The 23,242-nt window shown below is 37.0% G+C and overlaps 1 protein-coding gene across 7 annotated transcripts in view; it reads left to right on the top strand.

The window, feature by feature from the left end:
- The first annotated feature begins 9,107 nt into the window (after positions 1 to 9,107).
- DNAAF4 (dynein axonemal assembly factor 4) overlaps positions 9,108 to 23,242 on the top strand; it is a 76,987-nt gene continuing 62,852 nt past the window's right edge. For 2 of the 7 annotated variants that reach the window (XM_086710743.1, XM_086710742.1), the window contains exons 1-3: positions 9,268 to 9,506; positions 9,851 to 9,998; positions 12,985 to 13,118. In XM_086710743.1, the coding sequence (XP_086566869.1) occupies positions 9,384 to 9,506; positions 9,851 to 9,998; positions 12,985 to 13,118 (405 nt within the window). In that variant the 5' untranslated portion in view covers positions 9,268 to 9,383. Of the gene's footprint in view, positions 9,507 to 9,850; positions 9,999 to 12,984; positions 13,119 to 23,242 lie in introns of all 7 variants that reach the window. The other 5 variants (XM_086710745.1, XM_086710744.1, XM_086710747.1 and 2 more) reach the window with 5 other exon arrangements.

The following is a 23,242-nucleotide window of genomic DNA, read 5'->3' as shown; positions in this document are numbered from 1 at the left end:
GGAATATTAAGAGCTTCACTATTATTCCTATTCAAGTAGAAAGCTATTTCATGTATGCCAGGATGTGCATCAGAAAAAAATGCTTATGGCGAAGTCCAGGAGAAAAGCCCTGGATCTGTTCAAATGTCTAAATAAAAACAATATTGTGCACTTTACACAAAATCCTATTTAATCCTCTTAACACCCTACAAATAGATATTATTGCCTCTATTTTACAGATTGAGGTAACTAAGATTCAGGGGGGTGAGAAACTTGCTCAAGGTCATACAGTTAATAAAAGTAGAGTTGGGGTTCTAACACAATTAGCCTGATTTAAAACAATTAATAAATAATTGATAAGTGATTTTTGCCCAAATGCGTGACCTTAGATCCTGAATCCCCTGTTTTTGTTAATCCTTCTCTGAACTTCTTCTATCTGCATTTTCTCCAAAGAGCAAAGAAAATGTTGGTTGGAAGGATGTGCCATCTGGCACCCATGCTCCCTCTTCTAGACCATGTTTGGGCTTCCCCAAATCTGTAATCCTTGTCCAGTAGCCCTCGGATGCTTTAGGAACATCATGAGTCTTTTCTCTGGCAAGCCTACTAAGGGTAGCCTGTGCTGCTGCTGCTTTATTTTTTAATAGAGCTAAAATTGATACATAACATTATTAGCTTCAAGTATACAATATAATAATTTGATCTTTGTATACACTACAAAGCAATCACCACAATAACTCCAGTTCATGTGTGATCATATAATTAACCCCCTTCACCCATTTTGCCTACCTTCCACTGCCTTCCCTTCTGATAACCACCAAACAGTTCTCTGTATCTATGTGTTTTGTTTTGTTTGAGACACGCACACATGTGTGTGTGTGTGTGTTTTCATTTCATATAAATGAAATCATACAATATTTGTCTTTCTCTGACTTATTTTACTTAGCATAATACCCTCAAGGTCAAGGTCCACACGTGGTGTTGCAAATGGAAGAATTTCCTTCTTTTTATGGCTGAATAGTATTCCACTGTACATATACCATGTCTTCTTTTTCAATTCATCCATCAATGGACATTTAAGTTCTTTCCATATCTTAGCTAATATAAATAATGTTGTAATAAACATGAAAGTGATATATCTTTTTTAAATTAGTATTTTCTTCTTTTTCAGATAAATACCCAGAAGTGATATAGCTGGATCATATGGTAATTGTATCTTTAATTTTTTTAGGAACCTGCATATTATTTTCCATAGTAGCTGCACCAGTTTGCATTCCCATCAACAGTGTATGAAAGTTCCTTTTCCTCCACATCCTCTCCAACACTTGTTATTTCTTGTGTTGTTTTTTTCTTTTCATAACAGTCATTCTAAGAGGTGTGAGGTGATATCACATTGTGGTTTTGACTTGCATCTCCCTGATGATTAGTGATATTGAAGATCTTTTTATGTGCCTGCTGTTCATTTGTATGACTTCTTTGGGAAAATGTCTGTTTAGAAATTCTGTCCATTTTTTAATTGGATTGTTCATTTTATTAGTTTCTGAGTTATTTACATATTTTGGATGTGGATATGTATGTGATTTGCCTTTCATCTAACTGATGGTTTCCTTTGCTGTGCAGAAGCTTTTTAGTTTGATGTAGTCCCACTCATTTATTTTTGCTTTTGTTGCCTTGGCTTGTGGAATAAAATCCAAAAATTCAATGTTAATATCAATGTCAAGAAACTTACCACCTGTGTTTTCTTGTAGGAGTTTTACAGTTTCAGGTCTTACATTCAAGTATTCAACCCATTTTGAGTTAATTTTTGTTTATGGTGTAAGGTAGTGGTCTAATATTCTTTTGTGATATCTAATATCATTCTAATGTGTGGCTGTTCAATTTTCCCAACACTAGTTATTGAAGAGATTGTCATTTCCCCATTGTATATTCTTGATCATAAATTAATTGACCATATATGTATGGTTTTATTTCTGGGCTGTCTATTCTGTTCCATTGATCTATGTGTCTGTTTACGCCAGTACTATACTGTTTTGATTACTATAGTTTTGCAGTGTAGTTTGAAATTAGGGAGTGTGATGGTTTCAGCTTTGTTCTTCTTTCTCAAGATGGCATTGGTTGGCCTATACTTCTTGTGTGTATATCCCTTTCCTCAAGGAAAAGCTTTCATTATGCAATATTCCTGCAGAAAATTCCAAGGAGACTAAGAATTTCAAATGTAAGCCTGGTCTTCCAAGTTAAAAAAAAATTTTTTTTTAACATTTACTCATTTTTGAAGACCCAGAGAGACAGAGCATGAGTGGGGGAGAGGCAGAGAGAGGGAGACACAGAATCTGAAGTGGCGTCCTGGCTCTGAGCTGTCAGCACAGAGTCCAACGCGGGGCTTGAATTCATGAACCCATGAGATTGTGATCTGAGTCAAAGTCAGACGCCTAACCAACTGAGCCACCTAGGCGCTTTGCAGATATTTTTAATTTTTAATTATGCCCAGCCTATCAATTCTCTTTCATGGATTATGCCTTTGGTGTATCTAAATAGTCATCATCAAACTCAAGGCAATCTAGATTTTCTCCTATGTTATTTTCTAAGGGTTTTATAGTTTTTCATTTTATATTTAAATCTGTGATCCATTTTGAGTTCAGTTTTGTGAAAGGTGTAATAGTTATATCTAGATTCACTGTTTTGCATGTGCATGTCTAGTTGTTTCAGGACCATTTGTTGGAAAGACTCTTTTCTCCATTATATTACCTTTGCTCCTTTGTCAGAAATCAGTTGACTATATTCATGTGGGTATATTTTGGGGCTCTCTATTCTGTTCCACTGATTTCTGTGACTATTTTTCTTTGACTACACTGCATTGATTATTTTCTTCCCAAATTGATCTATAGATTCAATGCAATCCCAATCAGAATACTAGCAAGTTATTTTATGAATATTGACAAACTGATTCTACATTTATATGGAGAGGCAAAACACCCAAAATTAGCCGAGACAATACTGAAGGAAAAGAACAAAGTTAAACAATATCCAACTTCAAGATGTGGTACAAGGCTGGCTGTGGCTCCTTGGAGATTTCTAGGAAGATGGTATGTCTGGCCTCACAAAATGAGCTAAGTACACCCTCTGCCTCTATCTTCTAAAAGAGATTGTAGAGGGGTGCTGGGTGGCTTAGTCAAGTGACTGATTCTTGATTCTGATTCTGATCTCACGCTTCGCGAGATTGAGCTTCATGTCAGGCTCTGTGTTGACAGAGCAGAGCCTGCCTGGGATCGCCTCTCTCCTTCTCTCTCTTCCTCTCCCTTGCTCACATTCTCTCTCCCTCCCAAAATAAAGAAATAAACTTTAAAAAATAAGAGAGATTGTAGAAAATTGGTATAATTTCTTCCTTACATGTTTAGTAGAATTAACAAGTGATCCCATCTAGGCATGGTGCTTTCTGTTTGGGAAAATTATGGATTATTGATTCAATTTATTTAATAGATATAGGCCTAGTAAGTTTTATATCTTAGAGAACTGGTCCATTTCATTGAGGTTATCAAAGTTATAGGCATAGAGTTGTGGATAGTATTCCTTTATTATCTTTTTAATATTCATGGGATCTGTAATTATATCCTCCCTTTTATTTCTGATATTAGTAATTTGTGTCCTCTCTCTTTTTTTCTTAGTTAGCCTGGCTTGAGATTTGTCAATTTTATTACTCTTGAAATAACCAACTTTGTTTTATTGATCTTCTCTATTGAGCTCCTGTTTTCAATTTCATTGATTTTTTGCTCCAATTTGTATTCTTTTTTTTTTTTTCCTGCTTAGATTTTACTCCTGTTTTTCTGGTTGCCTAAAGTAGAAGCTTACATGAATGATTTTATATCTTTCTCTCCTCTAACTTATGCATTAACTGCTGTAAATTTCCCTCTAGTCAGTTAAACTTTGATAAAACCACAGCAAGTTAGAATCTGGTTAAATAGTTTCATCTGAGGGCATACTCTGATAAGAAGAACAGAATGTTTTGGCCTATTTCAAAATGGTGCCTTTTCTCCTCCCCCTATTGGGAGCACAAGGGGATTTTTCTCTGATATTGACTGTGAAAACCTGGTACAGCTTCAGGAAGTAAAATTTCACAGAAGTGTAGGGGCTCCCTGATGACTGGCTCCTCCTGGAGTTTTTATGTCTGAGGCTTACCCATGGTGAGCTCTGGCAATTTGTCAACTACCGTTCCTGTTTTTCTACCTTGGCACTGGCTCCCATGGAGGTTACTTTTCTGATTGGTTGTGATCCCAATTTTTTTTTGGGGGGGGGCAGTGATTTTCTCTGTGACCTCACTTTTTTATGGATCTAAGAAGAATTGTTGAATTTTTACTTTGTTCAGCTTTTTACATAGGATGGAGTGGTAACTTCCAAGCTCTTTATATATTAGATCAGACTTTAAAAAAATTAACTGATATTGTGCTAAAACAATCTAATAGGAAAAATCATCAAGATCTCTACTCTATAAGTGTAAATCTGAAATATATGGACCATAAACAAAAAGAAAGGAATAGTCACTGTATACTTTCTACATGAGCTCTACCTATATATTCTTGTCTGTCAACCACATTGTCTTTTCCTAAAGCCCAAATTTAAAATAGTAAAATAACAAATACATTTAAAACCTAGTGCCTATATTTTGGTCTGAAATGGTATTCTCCATTAAAAAGCACTAAGAGTTCTTGGAGAATAACTGATTCCATTTCCTAGAGATTAAAAAAAAACAGAAAGAATTTCAAGGTGGGTCTAAATCATCTTGTTCTAAGAATAAAGGATTTTTAAAAGGCTTTTAAAATTCTGGATGGTGTTAAAAATCATAATCAACCTTTCCCAATAGCCAAATATGACAATTTGACCATCAAAAATAAACAAATTATAGTTACTTAATTTTAGGTTAGGAATAAAAAATCAGATTTAATTGTTCATAATGTACATTTTCAATCCCTAAGAACTTCACAATATGTTAGGAGAAAACAGGGACCCTCCTCTACCACAGAGCTAGTTTTTACATTTTTTACTTTAATTTTATATATTTGTCATGTCCAAATAATGCATATATTTGTATATGTACATTATGAATCATAACATGAATAGTACATCCATCACCCAAAATTAGAGAGAGACAGAGAAAGAAAGATATAACTTGGCAATTTCTTTGGTGCTCTCCAATGGCTTGCTCTGACGTAATGAACAGAATCAAACAAAAATGATCTTGGGTGTTCTCTCTGTATCTTCTTGGGGAACCAGACAATATGGCCTAGATCTCTTGTCTCCCCATAAGAAGGACTGCATATGAACTCAGGTGGCCATGGTACTATTACTTTCTTCCAACTAAAGTTTCCCATGTGAGTCAAGTCACATATGAGTCAAGTCCAAAGTATCAAGTCCCCAGATACTGGGTAGTTGACTTTCTTGGACAGGTCTTATAGTTGCACCTAAACAAAGACTAGTGCCCCAGTGATTTCCCTACTGACAAGATTCCTTTTAAGTTTGCCCTGTAAGAAGGGAGAGCCACAGAGGGATGGAATTCCTCTCCTATAATACAAATTCACACTGAAGATCCAACACATTGCTCTGACCCCAACGTACTTCTCCTTGAGATGATGGCAGAATGGGGGAATTGTGTTTTTCTCCTTAGTTTTGTAAGTAGGCTTCCCTTTTCACCAATAAAACCTAACCTTTAACCTAGTGGTTCTTTTAAAATTATTATTATTTTTTAATGTTATTTTTGAGAAAGAGAGAGAGTATGAGTGGTGGAGGGGCAGAGAGAGAGGGAGAGACAGAATCGTAAGCAGGCGCCAGGCTCCGCGCTGTCAGCACAGAGCCCCACATGGAGCTTGAACTCAAGAACCACGAGATCGTGACCTGAGCTGAAGTGAGATGCTTAACCAACTGAGCCACCCAGGCGCCCTAGCCTAGTGGTTCTAACTTTGGTGTGGGCCAGATTTACCTAATGGGCTTCTTAAAACACAGATTGCTGTGTCCCACTACCAGAATTTCTGGGTCAGTAGACCTGCAATGGGGTCTGGGAATTTGCATTTCTAGCAAGTTCCCACATAATACTGTTATTATGGTTAGGTGACCACACTCTGAGAACCTCTATCTTAAATCATGCACTGTGTCTATGTGGAAATCAGCTCTGTTGTCTACCACAAAGGATCCCGTTGGCACAAGCTTCACCTAGGAGTTAATCATTGTCCTTTATTCTCCTCTACTTGGTTTTATAGTTTTATCATATATGTAGGAATCCTTAACCAATAGATTTAGTTTTATAAAAGTTTTATAAAAATGGCATTTTTTATTAAGGGTCTCATATGATTTATTCTTTTCACTCATCCATCCAGGGTATAGATATAATTAATTCATTTTCACTGTTTTGTGATATCATTGTGTGAATATAACTACTGATGGACATTTGGCTTGTTCTCAGGTTTTTGCTAGGAAATTGGTATGAAAGCTGCTTCTTTAATCATAGAATTAACCTTGCTTTTTGAAAGGACTCAGTCTAGAGGGAACTCTCCCTCCCTTAGACCTTTCCCTAAATTCTAACATCCTCTTCCTGAGACACCTATGGTGTGTCTTCTACCTTGCTAAGTAAGTAATGAACTCAGCTTGTTCAAGTACATGGGCCTCTGTGGTCTTTGGCTGAAGGGTTATATATCAAATATCTTAACAATCCTTGTTGTGCCTTTTGGTGAATACCAGTTCTTAATTTTAGTTCAAGTTTTCAATGTTTTCCCTTTATAGTTGGTGCTTTTATGTCATATTTAAGAATTCCTGTTGGGGCACCTGGGTGGCTCAGTCGGTTGAGTGATCAATTTCGGCTCAGGTCATGATCTCACGATTTGTGAGTTCCGGCCCCGCGTTGGGCTCTGTGCTGACAGCTCTGAGCCTGGAGCATGCTTCGGATTCTGTGTCTCCCTCTCTCTCTGCCCCTCCCCTGCTCATGCTCTGTCTCTCTCTGTCTCAGAAATAAACATTAAAAAAAAAAAAAAAAAGAATTCCTGTCTTACTCTAAGATCATATGGATATATATTTTTAATATTCAAACTTTTGTCTTGAGTTAATCTGAAATTCATTTGTATGTATGACGCCATATGCATGTAGAAATCTAATCTCATTTTTTCCCATGTGGTAACCATTTCTCCTAGCAGCAATGTATTCAATAGCCATTCCTTTCTGTGCTTTTCCCCACTTGCATGCAGAGCCATCTCTGCCATATATCAAACTTCTATTTATATATGGGTTAAATTAGAGCTTTTCTGTTTTTAAAATGTCATAAGAAATAGTTTAAGACTTTAAGATTGAATGTTTCAAGGCTTGTGAAATACTGTTTAGATAAGTACATAAAACAATGTGTAAAAGTTAATATTTTATTGGTATCCGTTGATGCAATCATTCAGTAATAAACTTATCAAGTTTTTTTAAAGGATAATTCATTCACAGTGCAGAAAGTTTAGTAAGACTGTGGTAGGCTGGAGAACAATTTAAATGCAGAGGTGTGTATGTGCTTAACAAAGTGATTGCTAACAGATTTTTTTAGAGCCCCAAACAACACAAAGTATCCCTTTTACTATCTTCCATACGTACATTTTCTCACTTGTATTTTTACATAGTCAGAGAATCTAGACTTTAAAATTTTATATGAAAGAAATGCATAAATCCTCTCTTTTGAAGCATAGAAAGTCTGAAACAAAATGGTAAGAGTAAGAATAGAACCAAAGGGGAGAGAATGCCAAAAGTAAGGACGAGGGAAAATAAATCTAAGAATGGCTCCCAGTATTCAAAGTTAGAGAACCTTGAGATGATAAACCCCTGACAAAATTGGGTAAGGTACTGAGGGATGTCCTGTTTGGGGGACAAGATTATATTTTTTTTCTCTCAAGTCTGCTGCTTCTAAACTTTCCTCAGGGAAATTTTCAGGAGGCTTGAAATTTGTGTTAAAAGCCTGCAAAAGTAAAAAGTTAAAAATCCAAATCCAGGGTGACTGGACGGCTCAGTCAATTAAGCGTCTGACTTTTGGTTATGGCTCAGGTCATGATCTCATGGTTCATGAGTTCAAGCCCATCAGACTCTGTGCCAACAGTGTGGAGCCTGCTTAGGATTCTCTCTCTCCCTCTCTCTCTGCCCCTCTCCTGCTCTCTCTCTCAAAATAAATAAACTTTAAACTCCAAATCTGTAGGTGGCAAGTAGTTCATAGGTGCTTAAATTTCATGTAAATTCATTGTGTTCTTATCTTCTTTTTTAAGCATCAGATTCCAGTAACTTATATTCTGAGTCTAGAGAAAGTAGCCTGGAGAAAAATAATTGGAATAGGAGTTAAGAGATCATAATTTTAATCACAATTCTGCCACTCATGTATGTGGGCAGAGGGTTAAGTGCGTGGGCCTCAGATTCCTTAAATATGCAGGATGAACTACATCACTTTCATATCTCCTTCCGGAGCTAAAGTTCTAAGTCTCCTTAAGCAATTGTAAAATGTACCCATGCAAATCCACGCTGTCCTACAGCTTAGTTGGCAGCCAAGCATTCGTCATATCAGTCATAGAGTGATTTCTCCCTAGGTCTCAAACCATGGAGTGTACCCGATCTACACTCTTTTGGTGGTGTTAAGGTTGATAGGATTTGGAGCACTACAAGAGTAAGGCCAAGCTCCCAGGCCAGGATATCGGTCTGATCAGGAAATCTCCAAAACAGGAACACCAAATGATGCTCTGACAGCCTCCATAGTAACAAAAGGCCAGTGTTGCAAGACGCATGGGCTCACACCTGCTTCTCCCGGGTCATTCTTTCCAGTAAGGGCACATCTTTTTCTTTCTTTCTTTTCTTTTTTTTAAATTAAATTAAATTAAATTAAATTTATTTATTTAATGTTTATTTTTGAGACTGAGACAGAGCAGGAGCAGAGAAAGGGAAGACACAGAATCCAAAGCAGGCTCCAGGCTTCTAGCTGTCAGCACAGATCCCCACGGGGACTCAAACCCATGAATCCTAAGATCATCATATGAGCTGAAGTGGGATGCTTAAGGGACTGAGCCACCCAGGCTCCTCCTCCCACCCCCCACCCCTTTTTTTTTCCATTCACAGGCGCAAGGCTTTTTTCTTAAGACGAAGGCCTATTTCTTTGGTGATTCACTCAGACCGCAGGTACCGGATAAGAGCCAGAGAGGTGGCATCACCGGCGGCAAGATGTCCCGGCAGTCACAAGAGAAGCTCACGGGGCGATGACAAGGCGGTGGAAGGGGCGCGCCCGGGGCACGCTGGGAACGCGGGGCGCCGCAGCCGGGCCTGACCCGGAAGGGCTGGCGCTTGGTAACCCCGGCTTCCCTAGCAACCGAGCAGGTGCTTGTCCTAAACAGCCGAATCCTCGGTTACTACCGCCTCCCGAGATGCCTCTGCAGGTTAGCGATTACACCTGGCAGCAGACGAAGACTTCGGTGTTTATCTCTGTGCCCCTCCGAGGCGTCTCCGTCAGAGATGCGGACGTGTTCTGCACGGAAAACTATCTGAAGGTAGGAACTCGAGCTGTGCCTGAAGGGCCCTCGGGGACGTGATCCGAAGACTGCATGGGCGCGTTGTTGCAAATAAGCGTCCTAAAATTTAGTTCTATTTTTTCAAACCGAATTCCATCAGGTGACAACTCATCTTTAGACAGATGTCATCAGATCAGACCTTATTCTTATCTAGGATTTCCTCATATGCCTTGTTAATCTTATGGGACCTCGAATAAATTTATAGCAGGCATGTCAGAAAATGATTTTGGCCCCTATCCCTTTTTTTTTCCTTAAAGGCTTAGTCTTTATTTTGTGTAACTAAATTAACCTCCGTTTACCGCCCCCCCCCCCCTTCTGAATAGGTCAACTTTCCTCCATTTTTATTTGAAGTGTTTCTCTGTGCGCCCATAGATGATGAGAACAGCAAAGCCAAGATTGGGAATGACACCATTATATTCACCTTATATAAAAAAGAAGTGGCCATGTGGGAAACCCTTTCACTGTCAGGTGGTAAGTGTTTTTATTCAAAGGTGTTCATCTGGTTGTGTGTTTTGTATTTTATACCTTTAAAAAAAATTCTCTTTCAAAACAGTTGTTTTTCTAGTAGAAGAAAAATAGGAACATGAACATGGTTTAAATGATATAGTGCTTCAGCTGACACTTAAGATAAATTAAAGATTGAATAATTCAAAAGTTAGAGCGCATTTGTATTAGTTCTGAAGCAGATGTGGACTTGTATCTTCAGAGGCTAAGGTCTCTTGATATGACCTTATTTTGTGTAGGCATTAACACATCTGGTAATCCTAGGAACACCCTATTAGGTTACCATCCCCTGCCCTGCCAGTTTTTTTTTTTTTTTTTTTTTTTTTTTTTTTTTTTAAGGTTAGGCTACCGAGGCACGGAAGGGTTGAATAATTGGCACAGGTCACACAACAAGTAAGTGGCAGACTGGAACTGCAGCCCTAGCAGTTTGACTCTAGAGCAGTGATTCTTTGACTCATCTACAAAACTTTTAAATAACACAGATGTCTGAAACTCAGCCTAGTTCAATCAAATCAATTTATGGGAGTGCGACACAGGTATCGGCAGTTTCAAAAAAACTTCCCAGGGATTATAATGTACAAAGCTGAGATTCCCTGTTCTCTATTCCCTTAATAGGTACTCTGTTCTTCTACCAAGATTGGCTTTGTGGGTCAGTAATTGCCCTCTACTGCTTTACCTCTATTTCCTTCCTCCCTGTTGTAGTTGTCTTATATTCTAGGGGTTTATATCTGTTGTCTGAAATTTCTCTTAGGTCTCTGGCGTTAAGCCTTGAGTAGGAATTACTGAGAATGGGGAGATGAATATCATTCTTGATATTACTCTTTTCTTGGTATTTTGCATTGGGATTTAATTTTGTAATCCCCAGGACCAGGTAGATTTTTCTCTAAAGTCTGGTGTTCAGCTCAGAAAATACTGGTTAAGGTAGGTTACCATACTGAGGTTACTTTAATTCTTTAGTGATTGCCAGACTAACTGAAGAGTTTTTTTTTTTTCTTTCCTAACCATGATCTTCCTCTTTGTTTTTTACATCTGCTTTCATTGCACATTTACTTGATTCTTCTTTTTCATGGTCTTATGGTCATCCATTCCACACTTTGACCATTTAAACCAAGGTTTAAGAAATATTTTTCTATATAGGACCAGATAGTATTTTGAATATTATGGGCCATATGGTCTCAAAAGCAGCCAATAGACCATTCATGTTTATTGACACTGAAATTTGAATTTTATCTTGTGTTTATATGTCACACAATATTATTTTGATTTTTCAACTATTTAAAAATATAAAAATTATTCTTAGCTTGTGTGCTAGAGGAAAATGGGCAGCAGGTGAGATTTGGCCGTAGTTTCCCAACCTCTGATTTAGACTAATCAGAACAGTCTTAAAACTAGCTTATATAACAAGTAATGAACATTGATTTTACTTCAGAAACAAGGTTTGAGATTCCTTTAGAAATCAAACTCAGTTACACATGCAATTCAGTGAAATTATTTCTTTAAAAATACTGGTTTTCACATAAATTATGTGGAACTGCAGTCTATATGCCAAGCCTGACTCATTATTCAAAACATATTTGCTCCATTTTTTCCTCCTGACTTCTTTCTTGGTATATTTTTCATTTTTTAGAAGTGAAAGTAGGTTCTTTTAATTATTTTTGCCCTTAAAGCCGGTCCAGCTGTCTCCACTCTGTTATTAAACAGGAAGTGGGTTGGGGGAGGCTTCAGACTTAATTTTAGTCCTTAAGCCCTAGTCAAGATCTTGAATGAATAAAAATGCCATGCTTTTTTTTTTTTTTTTTTCTTTTTAAGACAGTTTCTTTCAAAGTTAAAATTCCAGGGGAGCCTGGGTGGCTCAGTCAGTTAAAAATCTGATTTGTCATCATTTTGGCTCAGGTCATGATCTCACAGTTCATGGTTTTGAGCCCCATGCTGGGCTCTGCACTGATAGTGTGAAGCCTGCTTGGGATTCTTCCTCTCCCCCTCCCTCTGCCTCTCTCCGCCTCTCTCCCCCTTTCTCTCCCCCCCTCTCTTCCCCCCTCCCCTTCTCCCCCTTTCCCCTTCTCCCCCTCTCCCCTTCTCCCCCTCCGTGTCTCCGTCCCCCCAATAAATAAGTAGACTTAAAATTTGTTTTTAATTCCATACTTTTTTTTTGGAACAACAGGCAAAAGTTTATTAAAATATAAGATTAGAAAGGAAGAATAGTAGCAAAGCTATCTTTGCAGAGAGAGAGGATTGCCCCTAATTCAATTGAACCTCCACTGAAATTTAGCATTCCCTTCAACTATGAATGTAGGCAACAGACAACAGTTGTATCAAAAATACAAATATCACAAATACATTTATATCACAAGTACCTTTATCTTTTATACTCATTAAAATACTTTGAGAGTATAGTATTTATTACACTTGTTGTTATATATTATTTAATGCATTAATGAAGAAGCACATGTTAGTACATCACAAAAAAAAACCCTCCTCTTGTAGGAGACCTCATGTGATATTTATTGTGATTAGGTTTATAAGCAAATAGTCCTGGTTTCTTGACAGAGAGGGAGGGGGATAAATGTGTACATTTCCCTCCATCCTGTCCCCTCCCCCTCTCTGCACCTCTTTCCCTCTCTCATTTCATTACCCTTTCTCTCACTTTTATGTCCCTCTCCCCATCCTCATCGTTCCCATCTTATTTACCTTTTCTGTTGTTCCTACTTTCTCTCATCCTCCTCCCCCACGCCCCATCATTATCTCCCTCTGTAGTAATTTATTGCTGTTACAGTTGCTTGCTTGCCTTTTAATGTTAGCTTCTTGGCCAGTTTAATATTGAAAAATGTTTTCATTTTTCCATGTGAAATTGGGTCCCTCCCAAAATCTCATCTTGGATCAGTATGTCAGACAGTTTTTTCCTAAATAAAGCATTCATCATAATCCTAATTTAGTGATATTTCTTATGTTTTAGTTGACAAAGAGATGATGCAAAGAATAAGGGAAAAATCTATTTTACAAGCACAAGAAAGAGCAAAAGAAGCTACAGAAGCAAAAGCTGCAGCAAGGCGAGAAGATCAAAAATATGCACTAAATGTTATGATGCAGGTAAGTTGCAGATTGATAGGAAAGTCCTCTAATTAAAGAGATAATAGTAAACTGTGTAAGGATAATTTATTACAATCACTGTACTTCCTCAAGTCTTTGTTCATGCTTTGGTTATAGGACTTATGATGTTATGTAGGCTATCTACACTTACATGTGTTCCTGAAAATCTATATGAAAATGGAGGATATAAAGATTGAACAATAGATTTACTTGTTTCAGGAAGAATGTTCTTTTTCCAAGGTAGTAAAAAAATGGTAAGGTTGTATGATAGAAGTGTTTTACTTATTTTTAAATCTTGAAATAATGGACATGATTATTTAAAACAAGAAGAGTCTTGAGGTGCCTGAGTGGCTCAGTTGGTCCGACTGTTGGTTTTGGCTCAGGTCATGATTGCACAGTTTCTGAGTTCAAGCCTTGCATCAGGCTCTGGACTCTGCTGTCAGTGGGGAGCCTGCTTGGGATTCTCTCTCTTTTCCTCTCTCTCGCTCCTCCCCCACTGCTCTCTCAAAATAAATACATAAACTTAAAAAAATTTAAAAAAAGAGCCCAGTTAAACACTAAATATTGACATATTAGTATCTTTTGTTAACTGTTGAGGCTTTCAAGTTAAAGCTTTTAATCAGCAATATATTTTTTGAGATATAATTCACATACCATACAATTGACTCATGTAAAGCTTATAATTTATTAGTTTGTTGTATATTTAGAGTTGTGCAGCTATCACCACAATCAATTTTAGGACATTTTTATCACCTCAAAAAGAAACCATGTGCCCATTAGGAGTCACTCACCATTCTTCCCATCCACTCCAGCTCCAGGCAACCAGTAATCCACTTTCTGTCTTTATAGATTTACCTATTCTGACTAATTTTTACAAGTAATTTTTTTTATTAAAAAATTTTTTTTACATTTATTTTTGAGAAACAGAGACAGAGCATGAACAGGGAGGGGCAGAGATAAAAGGAGACACAGAATCTGAAGCAGTCTCCAGGCTCTGACAAGCTGTCAGCACAGAGCCTGACAAGGGGCTCGAACCCATGAACCCATGAACTGTGAGATCATGACCTGAGCTGAAGTCCGATGCACAACCAACTGAGCCACCCAGGCACAGTAATTTCTTATCTCTATTCTCATGTTGACATCTTGAAATGATTAAGGAATCTATAACTAGCATTTCATGAAGAGCTGTGTGGATCCAAGTCTCTTCTTTTGTATTTGGATTACTACTATTTTATTCATAATGAACAGTTCATAATTCCAAAGGTTTCTCCACTTCTTTCATTACTTCTAGTTGACTTTATATATATGTGTGTGTGTGTATACATATATATAGAGAGAGAGCACATGCGTGCGTGCACCTATGGTTATATACTTTGTCTTTTACTTGAAAACTGAACACATGGTCAGCTGACCAAAGATTCCTGCTTTCAGTATATTTGAGTTCCATCTTTTCTTTATTGTGTTATTGCTGCTATCAGCCTTTTGATTTTATCATTTTCCTGAATTTTAAAAAATAAAAGCAAAATAATATAAAATTTGTGGTAACGGACAAATATTTACTGAACTAATAAAATAGTTAAGATAATGGTATGCATTCTGCTGTATTGGTAAAATAATAAACCTAGCAGTACCACCATGTTATGTCTCGAAGTTATTAGTATACTGATATCTGAAAGCCTGACTTTGGTATTTGGAAAGATGGTTTTAGGGGTGTTAGTGTATAAAATGTGAAGCTATAGATTATGTTAAAGTGGATAGAACCTATGGTAAGTCTATAGCCTTTACTCCAAACTGTCCATGTTGTTTGTTTCTTTCCTTCAATAGAATTCAGAGTTGGGATTATGTTTTCTTTCTTCCTTATTATAGCCATTGCCAAGTTAAATAGTAGGTACTCAAATATTTGAATTAATTAATGTGAATACCTTGCTCTAATACCCTGTGACAGTAGCAACATTCTAGGTTGATGGATAGACACAGATTTTTTTTTACTCTGTCTGATGTTAGACATTCAGAAAAGAACTTTCATGGTTCAGTGAGAGTAGATGAAGAGATACAACAACAAAAGGCAACATGTTATTAGCTGAAAACAAAAAATTAACTTAAAATTTGAATTACATCTCAAAAAAGAACAGTTTTTAGTAGTAATCTTTTAAAAATAATTAGCAGGGCTGGTGCTAAGACTCATTATAATGTCAGTTCACTGTGCTGTATTAGTCTGCTTGGGCTACCATAACAAAATACCACAGATTGGAAAGCTTAAACAACAGACAGTTCTAACAGTTCTGGAGTCTCAAAGTCTCAGATTGAGGTCCAGCAAAGTCAGTTTCGGGTGAGGAGTCTATTCTGGTTTGCAGTTGGCAGAGAGAGAGAGAGAGAAAGAGAAAGAGACAGAGAGAGAGACAAAGAAAGAAATCAGGTGTCCCCTCTTACTAGGACACTAATCCTGTTTTATCCGGCCCCACCCTTATGACCTCATCTAACCTTAATTACTTCATCAAAGGCCTGTTTTCCAAATATAGCTACCCTGGGGATTAAGGCTTCCACAGATTAATTTGGGGGCACAGAAACACCCAGTCAATAACACTGTGTAATAAACTATCCAAAATTTAGCGACTTAAAGGCACAAATACTTATTTCTCAACATTCTGTATGTTGATGAGGCATTTTTTGTGGTTTGGGGCTGGATTTGTTATGGCTGGATATTCTAGAATGGCCTCGCTCAAGTGTCTGAAACCTTGCCTGGAAGGTAAGCTTGAATAAGCGCTTTTAAAGCTTTTGCTGTATCATATTTACTAATGTTTCATTGGCCAAAATATGTCATATCGCAAGCTCAGATTCAAGGGCTGGAGAAAGACTACACCTCTTCTAGGAAAGAGTGATTAAATCACATTGTAAAGGGGCATGCATATAGGGATGGGAGGAATTTGGGGCCACTTTGCAAGTTCAGTGATAAAGCAGTGATCAGATGTAGTTCATTCAAGGCTCTGATTCCATCTGTCTGCATCATCTTTAGCACTGAATTTTCTTTGTGTCTATTTTATCCTACGTTGATGATCTACATCGGCATATAACAAGGCCCAGTGGAAGACAGGCTATTTTGTTGGCTCCCTTGTAAACCCATAAAACAATTGCTTTAGATGTTATAAAGTGATATTAGAAATGATAATCAGTTTCACACCTGTTCACATGAATCATGAAGTCTTTTTTGCTTCAAACTTATTTTACAGGATCAGCTCTTCACTATCTTTGCTGCTGATCTATCATTTGTTCACTTTATAGTCATTTGTTGAATACTGTGAAAGGTGTTGCTACAGAGTTGAACAAGTCAGTCTTCACTTTCAGTGTACTCATGGTACAGAGAAAGTGACAGGCGAGAAAAACAGATTGCACCAGAGGATGCATGAGAGGTCATGGGAGGATAAAAAGAGAACACTGACAAAAGACTGGTATCTCAGTCTGAGAGTATGGGCAGGAAATATGAGGCAGTGTTGTTTGTGCCCAATACTGGAGAATGAGTCACAGGTACCTGGAGAATAAATGGAAAAATTACAGACAGCTTGAATAAGCACATGACAGAAAGTGGCACAGTGAGGGAACATTTGTTGGTCAGAAATAAAATCTTAATATTTTGAAAATTTGCCCGAAGGTAATGGGGCACTCTTTAGCAATTTTCAGCAAGAATATCAAATTAATAGGGTTTGTATTTTGGACAAGTTCATTCTGGCTATTGAGTGTGAAGTGCTTGTAGTGTGGAGGTAGAACTTTTGTATTTTTTTTTTTTTCCAACATTTTTTTTTATTTTATTTTTGGGACAGAGAGAGACAGAGCATGAACGGGGGAGGGGCAGAGAGAGAGGGAGACACAGAATCGGAAACAGGCTCCAGGCTCCGAGCCATCAGTCCAGAGCCCGACGCGGGGCTCGAACTCACGGACCGCGAGATCGTGACCTGGCTGAAGTCGGACGCTTAACCGACTGCGCCACCCAGGCGCCCGAACTTTTGTATTTTTAAGATGGAAAGACTTTGAACATATTTACATGTTGAATAAGAGGCCAGTAAAGGAAAGGTTGATAATACAACCAAAGCAGGGAATTGATGATGATGGAATGGGTGGGATGAAGGTGAACCAGTGAAAAAATTACTCTTAAGTAATAGCAGGATATATTTTTTAAATATTTATTTACTTTGGAGAGACAAAGAGTCGGGGGGAGGAGAGAGAGAGAAGGAGAGAGAGAGAAGTGGAAGGGGCAGAGAGACAGGGAGAGGATCCCAAGTAGGCTCCACACTGTCAGCGCAGACCCCCAACTCGGGGCTTGATGTCATCAACTATGAGATCTGAGCCAAAATCAAGAGTCTGATGCTTAACCGACTGCTCTACCCAGTTGCCCTGCAGGATATTTTATCTTTTGACACTAGAGGGCAGGGCTAAGGAATAACTAAGTATTTGGAAAATTCTTAAGTACACAGATAGTTAAAAGAATCCTTTTTTTTTCACCCCTCAGGATGAAGGAGGCAAGAGGGAAAGAGATTGAGGCAGAGTTATAGGCTTTGAGGTGATTAATGAAAGTTTGGAATACAGATGCCAAACTAATCTGAAACATGCTCTATTGGACAGTGTTGACTGCTATTGCCTAGTTTTCCTATCTTATTTACTATTTTGTTTTATAGATTGCCCTATTCTCTTTTGAGTTTTCCTTTTGTTTTCTACTTCAGGGTAAGTACTACTTGACTTTTGTCCTCTGAACTTTTAGCCTAGGTAGATAAATTTTGAGGTGCTTTCTTTTTCTTAAAGATAAAACCCAGAAATCTCAACCTGTGAAACAAATTTTGCCTAATCATGCAGATGAAGTATGAGTTGCTTTCTGGAGTTGTCCAGATTATACTATAGTGCCTTAAAAAGTTCTTATCTGGGGGGGTTGATTTCAGCTCAGGTAATGATCCTGGGGCCCAGGGATTGAGCCCCGTGTTGGGCTCCGTGCTGACAGCACAGAATCTGCTTGGGATTCTCTCTCTCTCTCTCTCTCTCTCTCTCTCTTTCTCTTTTTCTCTCCCTCTCCCTCCGTCCCTCAATCCTTCGATCCCTCCATCCATCCCTGTCTCCTGCTCACTTGTGCCTCTCTATCTAAAATAATGTTAAAAAAATTCTTATCTGTGAAACCACATACGCTGTTTATTGGAAGAGTGTACAATATACAAAAATACCGCAAGGAACTACTTGGCCACTTTTATTCTATTTTTTATTAGTAATTAAAAAAAATTTTTTTTAACATTTATTTATTTTTGAGACAGAGAGAGACAGAGCATGAACGGGGGAGGGTCAGAGAGAGAGGGAGACACAGAATCTGAAACAGGCTCCAGGCTCTGAGCAGTCAGCACAGAGCCCGACGCAGGGCTCGAACTCACATACCACGAGATCGTGACCTGAGCCGAAGTTGGACGCTTAACCGACTGAGCCACCCAGGCGCCCCTTTATTAGTAATTTTAATGTTCCTAGCATTTTTTGTATCCCCCAGCCCCTCCTTTTTCTGCATCTTCTTTCCTTTCAGTATATGTCAGTACCCTGTTAGCCCTATTGATTTTCTCATAATCCTGTTTCTTCCTTTTAGGTAATTAGCATTTTCCCTATAAACCCATCTTTAGGGCTCTGTGGTTTTGGTAACTCCTGTTCTAACTCCTTTGACCAACTTTTTATATGTGAAGTCTTCATTCTCTTACCTTATTTGTTATTAACAGTTATTGCCATCATAAGACACTTAATTATGCTGTTCATATACCCAGTCTTTGTATCACTATTCCTTTTGAATTTTATTTTTCACCTTTTCTGTCTTTGATATTTCTTTTTTTTTCCTAAATTTTTTAAATGTTCATTTAATTTGGAGAGATAAAGAGAGAGTGTGAGCAGGGGAGGGGCAGAGAGACAGGGAGACTCCAGGCTCCAAGCTGTAAGCACAGAGCTCTATGTAGGGCTTGAACTCACAGACTGCGAGATTATGACCTGAGCCAAAGTTGGACGCCCAACTGACTCAGCCACCCAGGCACCCCTGTCTTTGATATTTCTTATTGACAAGTTTTACAGACCAAATACGCTTTGTTTTGTTTGTTTCTCCTTCAAAGTGTACCGTGGTGGCTTTGCTTTATTTTTAAGCTTTTTTTTTTTTTAATTTTACTGAGGTGTAATTGACAAAATTCTAATATATTTAAAGTATATAATGTGAACATTAGCTATACATTTACATTGTGAAAGGAATCCCTTAGTGAAGTTAATTAACACATATATCACTTCATATAGTTATCCTTACATTAGATCTCAGCACTTATAGCTGAAAATTTGTACCCTATCATCAACTCCTCCCCATTTACCCTGCCCCTTAGCCCCTGGCAACCACCATTCTTTCTACTCTGTTTCTGTGAGTTCAATTTTTTTTTTAATTTGATGTATAAATGATACCATGCAGTATATATGTTATATATAACATGCATAGTATGTATATATATGTGTGTGTATATAATGAAAAGAATGAATGTGTGTGTGTATAATGAACAGAATGAATGTGCATGTGTGTATATATATACATATATCACATTTCAATCCATTCATCCGTCAATGGATTCTGAAGATTGTTTCTATATCTTGGCTATCTTGAATAATGCTTCACTAAACGTGGTAGTGTAGACATCTCCTGGAGATAGTGACTTCATTTCCTTTGAATATATATATCTGTCAGTCATTTGTATATCTTCTTTTGAAAAATGACTAGTCAGGTCCTTGCTACATTTAAAAGTTTTTATTTATTTTCTTGCTATTGAGTTATGAGTCTTCTGTATTTTGCATATTAATCCCTTATTGGCTCTGTGGTTTACATATATTTCTCCCATTCAGTACATTACTTTTTTATATTGTTGGTGTTCTCTTTTGCTGTGCAAAAGCTCTTAAGATGTAGTCCCACCTTATTTTTGCTTTTGTTGCCTTTGCTTTTGGTGTCAAATCTAAAAAACCATTTCCAAACCAATGTCAAGGAGCTTATCACCTATATTTTCTTCTAGGAGTTTTAGGTTTTGGATCTTACATTCAAGTCTTTAATCCATTTTGAGTTCGTTTTTGTGTGTGGTGTAAGGTAGGGATCCAGTTCCATTCTTTTCCATGTGAATATCCATTTTTTTCTAGCACCATTTACTGAACAGACTATCTTTTCATCTTTGTACGTTTTTAGTGCTTTTGTTAAAAATTAGGTGATCATACATGCATAGGTTTGTTTCTGGGCACTCTATTTTGTTTCATTGATCTATATGTCTGTTTTAATGATAATACTATACTGTTTTGATTACTCTAGCTTTGTAATATAGTTTAAAATTAGAAAGTATGACACTCCAGCTTTTGTTCTTCTTGCTGAAGATTGCTTTAACTAATTAGAATCTTTTTTGGTTCCATACAAATGTTAGGATTTTTTTTTCTATTGATGTGAAAAATGCTATTGGAATTATGATAAGGGTTGTAATGAATCTGTAGATCACTTTGGGTAGCATGGCCATTTTAACAATATTCTTCCAATCCTTGAAGATTTATTTGTGTCTTCAATTTCTTTCAGCAGCATTTTGTAGTTGTCATTGTGTAGATATTACACCTCTTTGGTTAAATTTGTTCCTAAGTATTTTATTCTTTTTTATGCTGTTGTAAATGAGATTTCTTCTTATTTTCTCTTTCTGATAGTTTGTTGTTAGTGTAGGAATGTAACTGATTTTTTTTTTTTTGTATGGACTTTGTGCCTTGCAGCTGTACTGGATTCATTTATTGGTTCTAACAGGGTTTTTTTGTTTTTTGTTTTTTTCTTTTTTGGAGTTCTTAGAGTTTTCTCTGTATGTCACCTGCAAATCTAGACACTTTTATGTCTTCCTTTCCAATTTGGATGGCTTTTCTTACTTTTTTTTTTTTTTTTTTTTTTTTTTGCCTAATGGCTCTGGCTGGGACTTCAGTACTATGTTGAGTAGAGGTGGTGATAATGGACATTCTTGTCTTGTTCCTGATCTTAGAGGAAAAGCTTTTGACTTTGCGCTATTGAGTATGTCGTCAGCTATGGGTTTGTCATATATGGCCCTCATTTTGAGCTATGTTCCATATAGATCTAATTTGTTGAAAGTTTTTATCATGGAAGGATGTTGAATTTTGCTAAATGCTTTTCTACATCTATTGAGATGACCAAATGATTTTAATCCTTGATTTTGTTAAACTGATGTATGACATTGATTTATTTGCATATATTAAACCTGCATCCCAGGAATGAATCTCATTTGGTCATGGTGTATAATCCTTTCAATGTACTCTGGAATTTGGTTTGCTAATATTTTGTGGAGAATTTTTGCATCTATATTCATCAGGGATATTGGCTTATGGTATTCTTTTCATGTAGTGTTCTTATTTGACTGGTATGTGGGTAGTGCTGGCCTAATAAAATGAGTCTGGGAGTGTTCCCCCCCTTCACTTTTTTAGAAGGTTTTCAAAAATGATGTGTATGTATCCTTTTCTAAATGTTGGGTGGAATGTACTACTGAAGCCATCTGATGCTGGAGTTTTCTTTGTTGGGAGGTTTTTAATGACTGATTCATTCTCCTATAACTGGTTTGTTTAGATTTTGTCTTCATGATTCAGTCTTGTAGGTTGTACATTTCTATAAATTTATCCATTTTTTTTAAGGTTTTCTACTTTGTTATCATATAATTATTCATTTTACTTTTTTATGATCCTTAGTATTTCTGTGTTGTCAGTTGTGATGTGTCCTCTTTTATTTCTGATTTTATTTTTTGAGTCTTCTCTCCTTTTACCTTAGTTCAGCTTAATAGTTTTCAATTTTATTTTTCTTTTCAAAAAACCAGCTCTTAGTTTCACTGATCTTTTCTGTTATCATTCTAGGCCCTACTACATTTCTTTATGCTATGATATTTATTATTTTTTTGCTTCTACTAACTTTGGGTTTAATTTATTCTACTTTTTCTAACTCTTTAAGGTGTAAAGTTAGGTTGTTTATTTAAGATCCTTCTTTTTTCTTAAGGTAGGAGTTTATTACTATAAACTTCCCTTTTAAAATTGTTTTTGCTTCATCCCATAAGTTTTGGTATTTTGTGTTTCCATTTTCATTTGTTCCAATATATGTTTTGATTTCCCTTTTGATATCTTCTCTGACCCATTTGTTGTTCAGGAGTAATGTGTAATCTCCACATATTGGTTAATTTTTGTTTTCCTTGATACTGATTTCTACTTTCATGCCATTGTGGTCAGAAAATATACTTGAGCTAATGAATATTCTTTAACTCTTTTATGACTTTTTGTCTTGGATAGTAGCCATCCTAATGGGTGTGAGATGGTATCTCATGGTGGTTTTGATTTGGTTCTCAATGCCATTTTAATTTGAAATGTATCTTTGAAACCTACCCATTCCCCTTTCCTCCATTTTTAATTCTTTCAGATGTTGGTAAGCAGAACCTTTATTTTTGGTTGGTCTTTTCCTCTCTTATCCCATCATTTGCCCTACACTTACTCCTTTTTTAAAAATAACAGCTTTGAGATTTCCTTCATACACTGTACAGTTCACTCTTAAAGTGTACAATTCTGGGGGCTCCTGGGTGGCTCAGCCGGTTAAGTGTCTGACTTCGGTTCAGGTCATGATCTCACGGTTTGTGAGTTCGAGCCCCACATAGGGCTCTGTGCTGACAGCTCAGAGCCTGGAGCGTGCTTCACATTCTGTGTCTCCCTCTCTCTCTGCCCCTCCCTGCTCATGCTCTGTCTCTCTCTAAAATAAATAAATGTAAAAAAAAAAGTTAAAATAAAAGTATTAAAAAAAATAAAGTATACAATTCTATGGCTTTTAGCTTAATTACAAGTTATGCAACCATCATGACTATGTGGTTCCAGAACATTTTCATCGCTTCAGAAAGGAACCCCATACCCATTAGCAGTCACTCACTATTCTATCCTCCTCTGTAGTCCCTATCTACCTTCTGTCTCTATGGATTTGTTTATTCTGGACATTTCACATACAATATATGACCTTTGGTATCTGCCTTTTTTCACTAAGCATAATGTTTTTGAGTTCATTTATTTATTTATTTTAATGTTTATTTACTTTTTGAGAG

The sequence above is a fragment of the Puma concolor genome, chromosome B3 (assembly GCF_028749965.1).
Source record: "Puma concolor isolate L17-30 chromosome B3, mPumCon1.1.hap2, whole genome shotgun sequence".
Lineage (NCBI taxonomy): Eukaryota > Metazoa > Chordata > Mammalia > Carnivora > Felidae > Puma > Puma concolor.
Note: the sequence above shows the minus strand (reverse complement) of the source record. Positions and strands in the feature narration are given on the sequence as shown.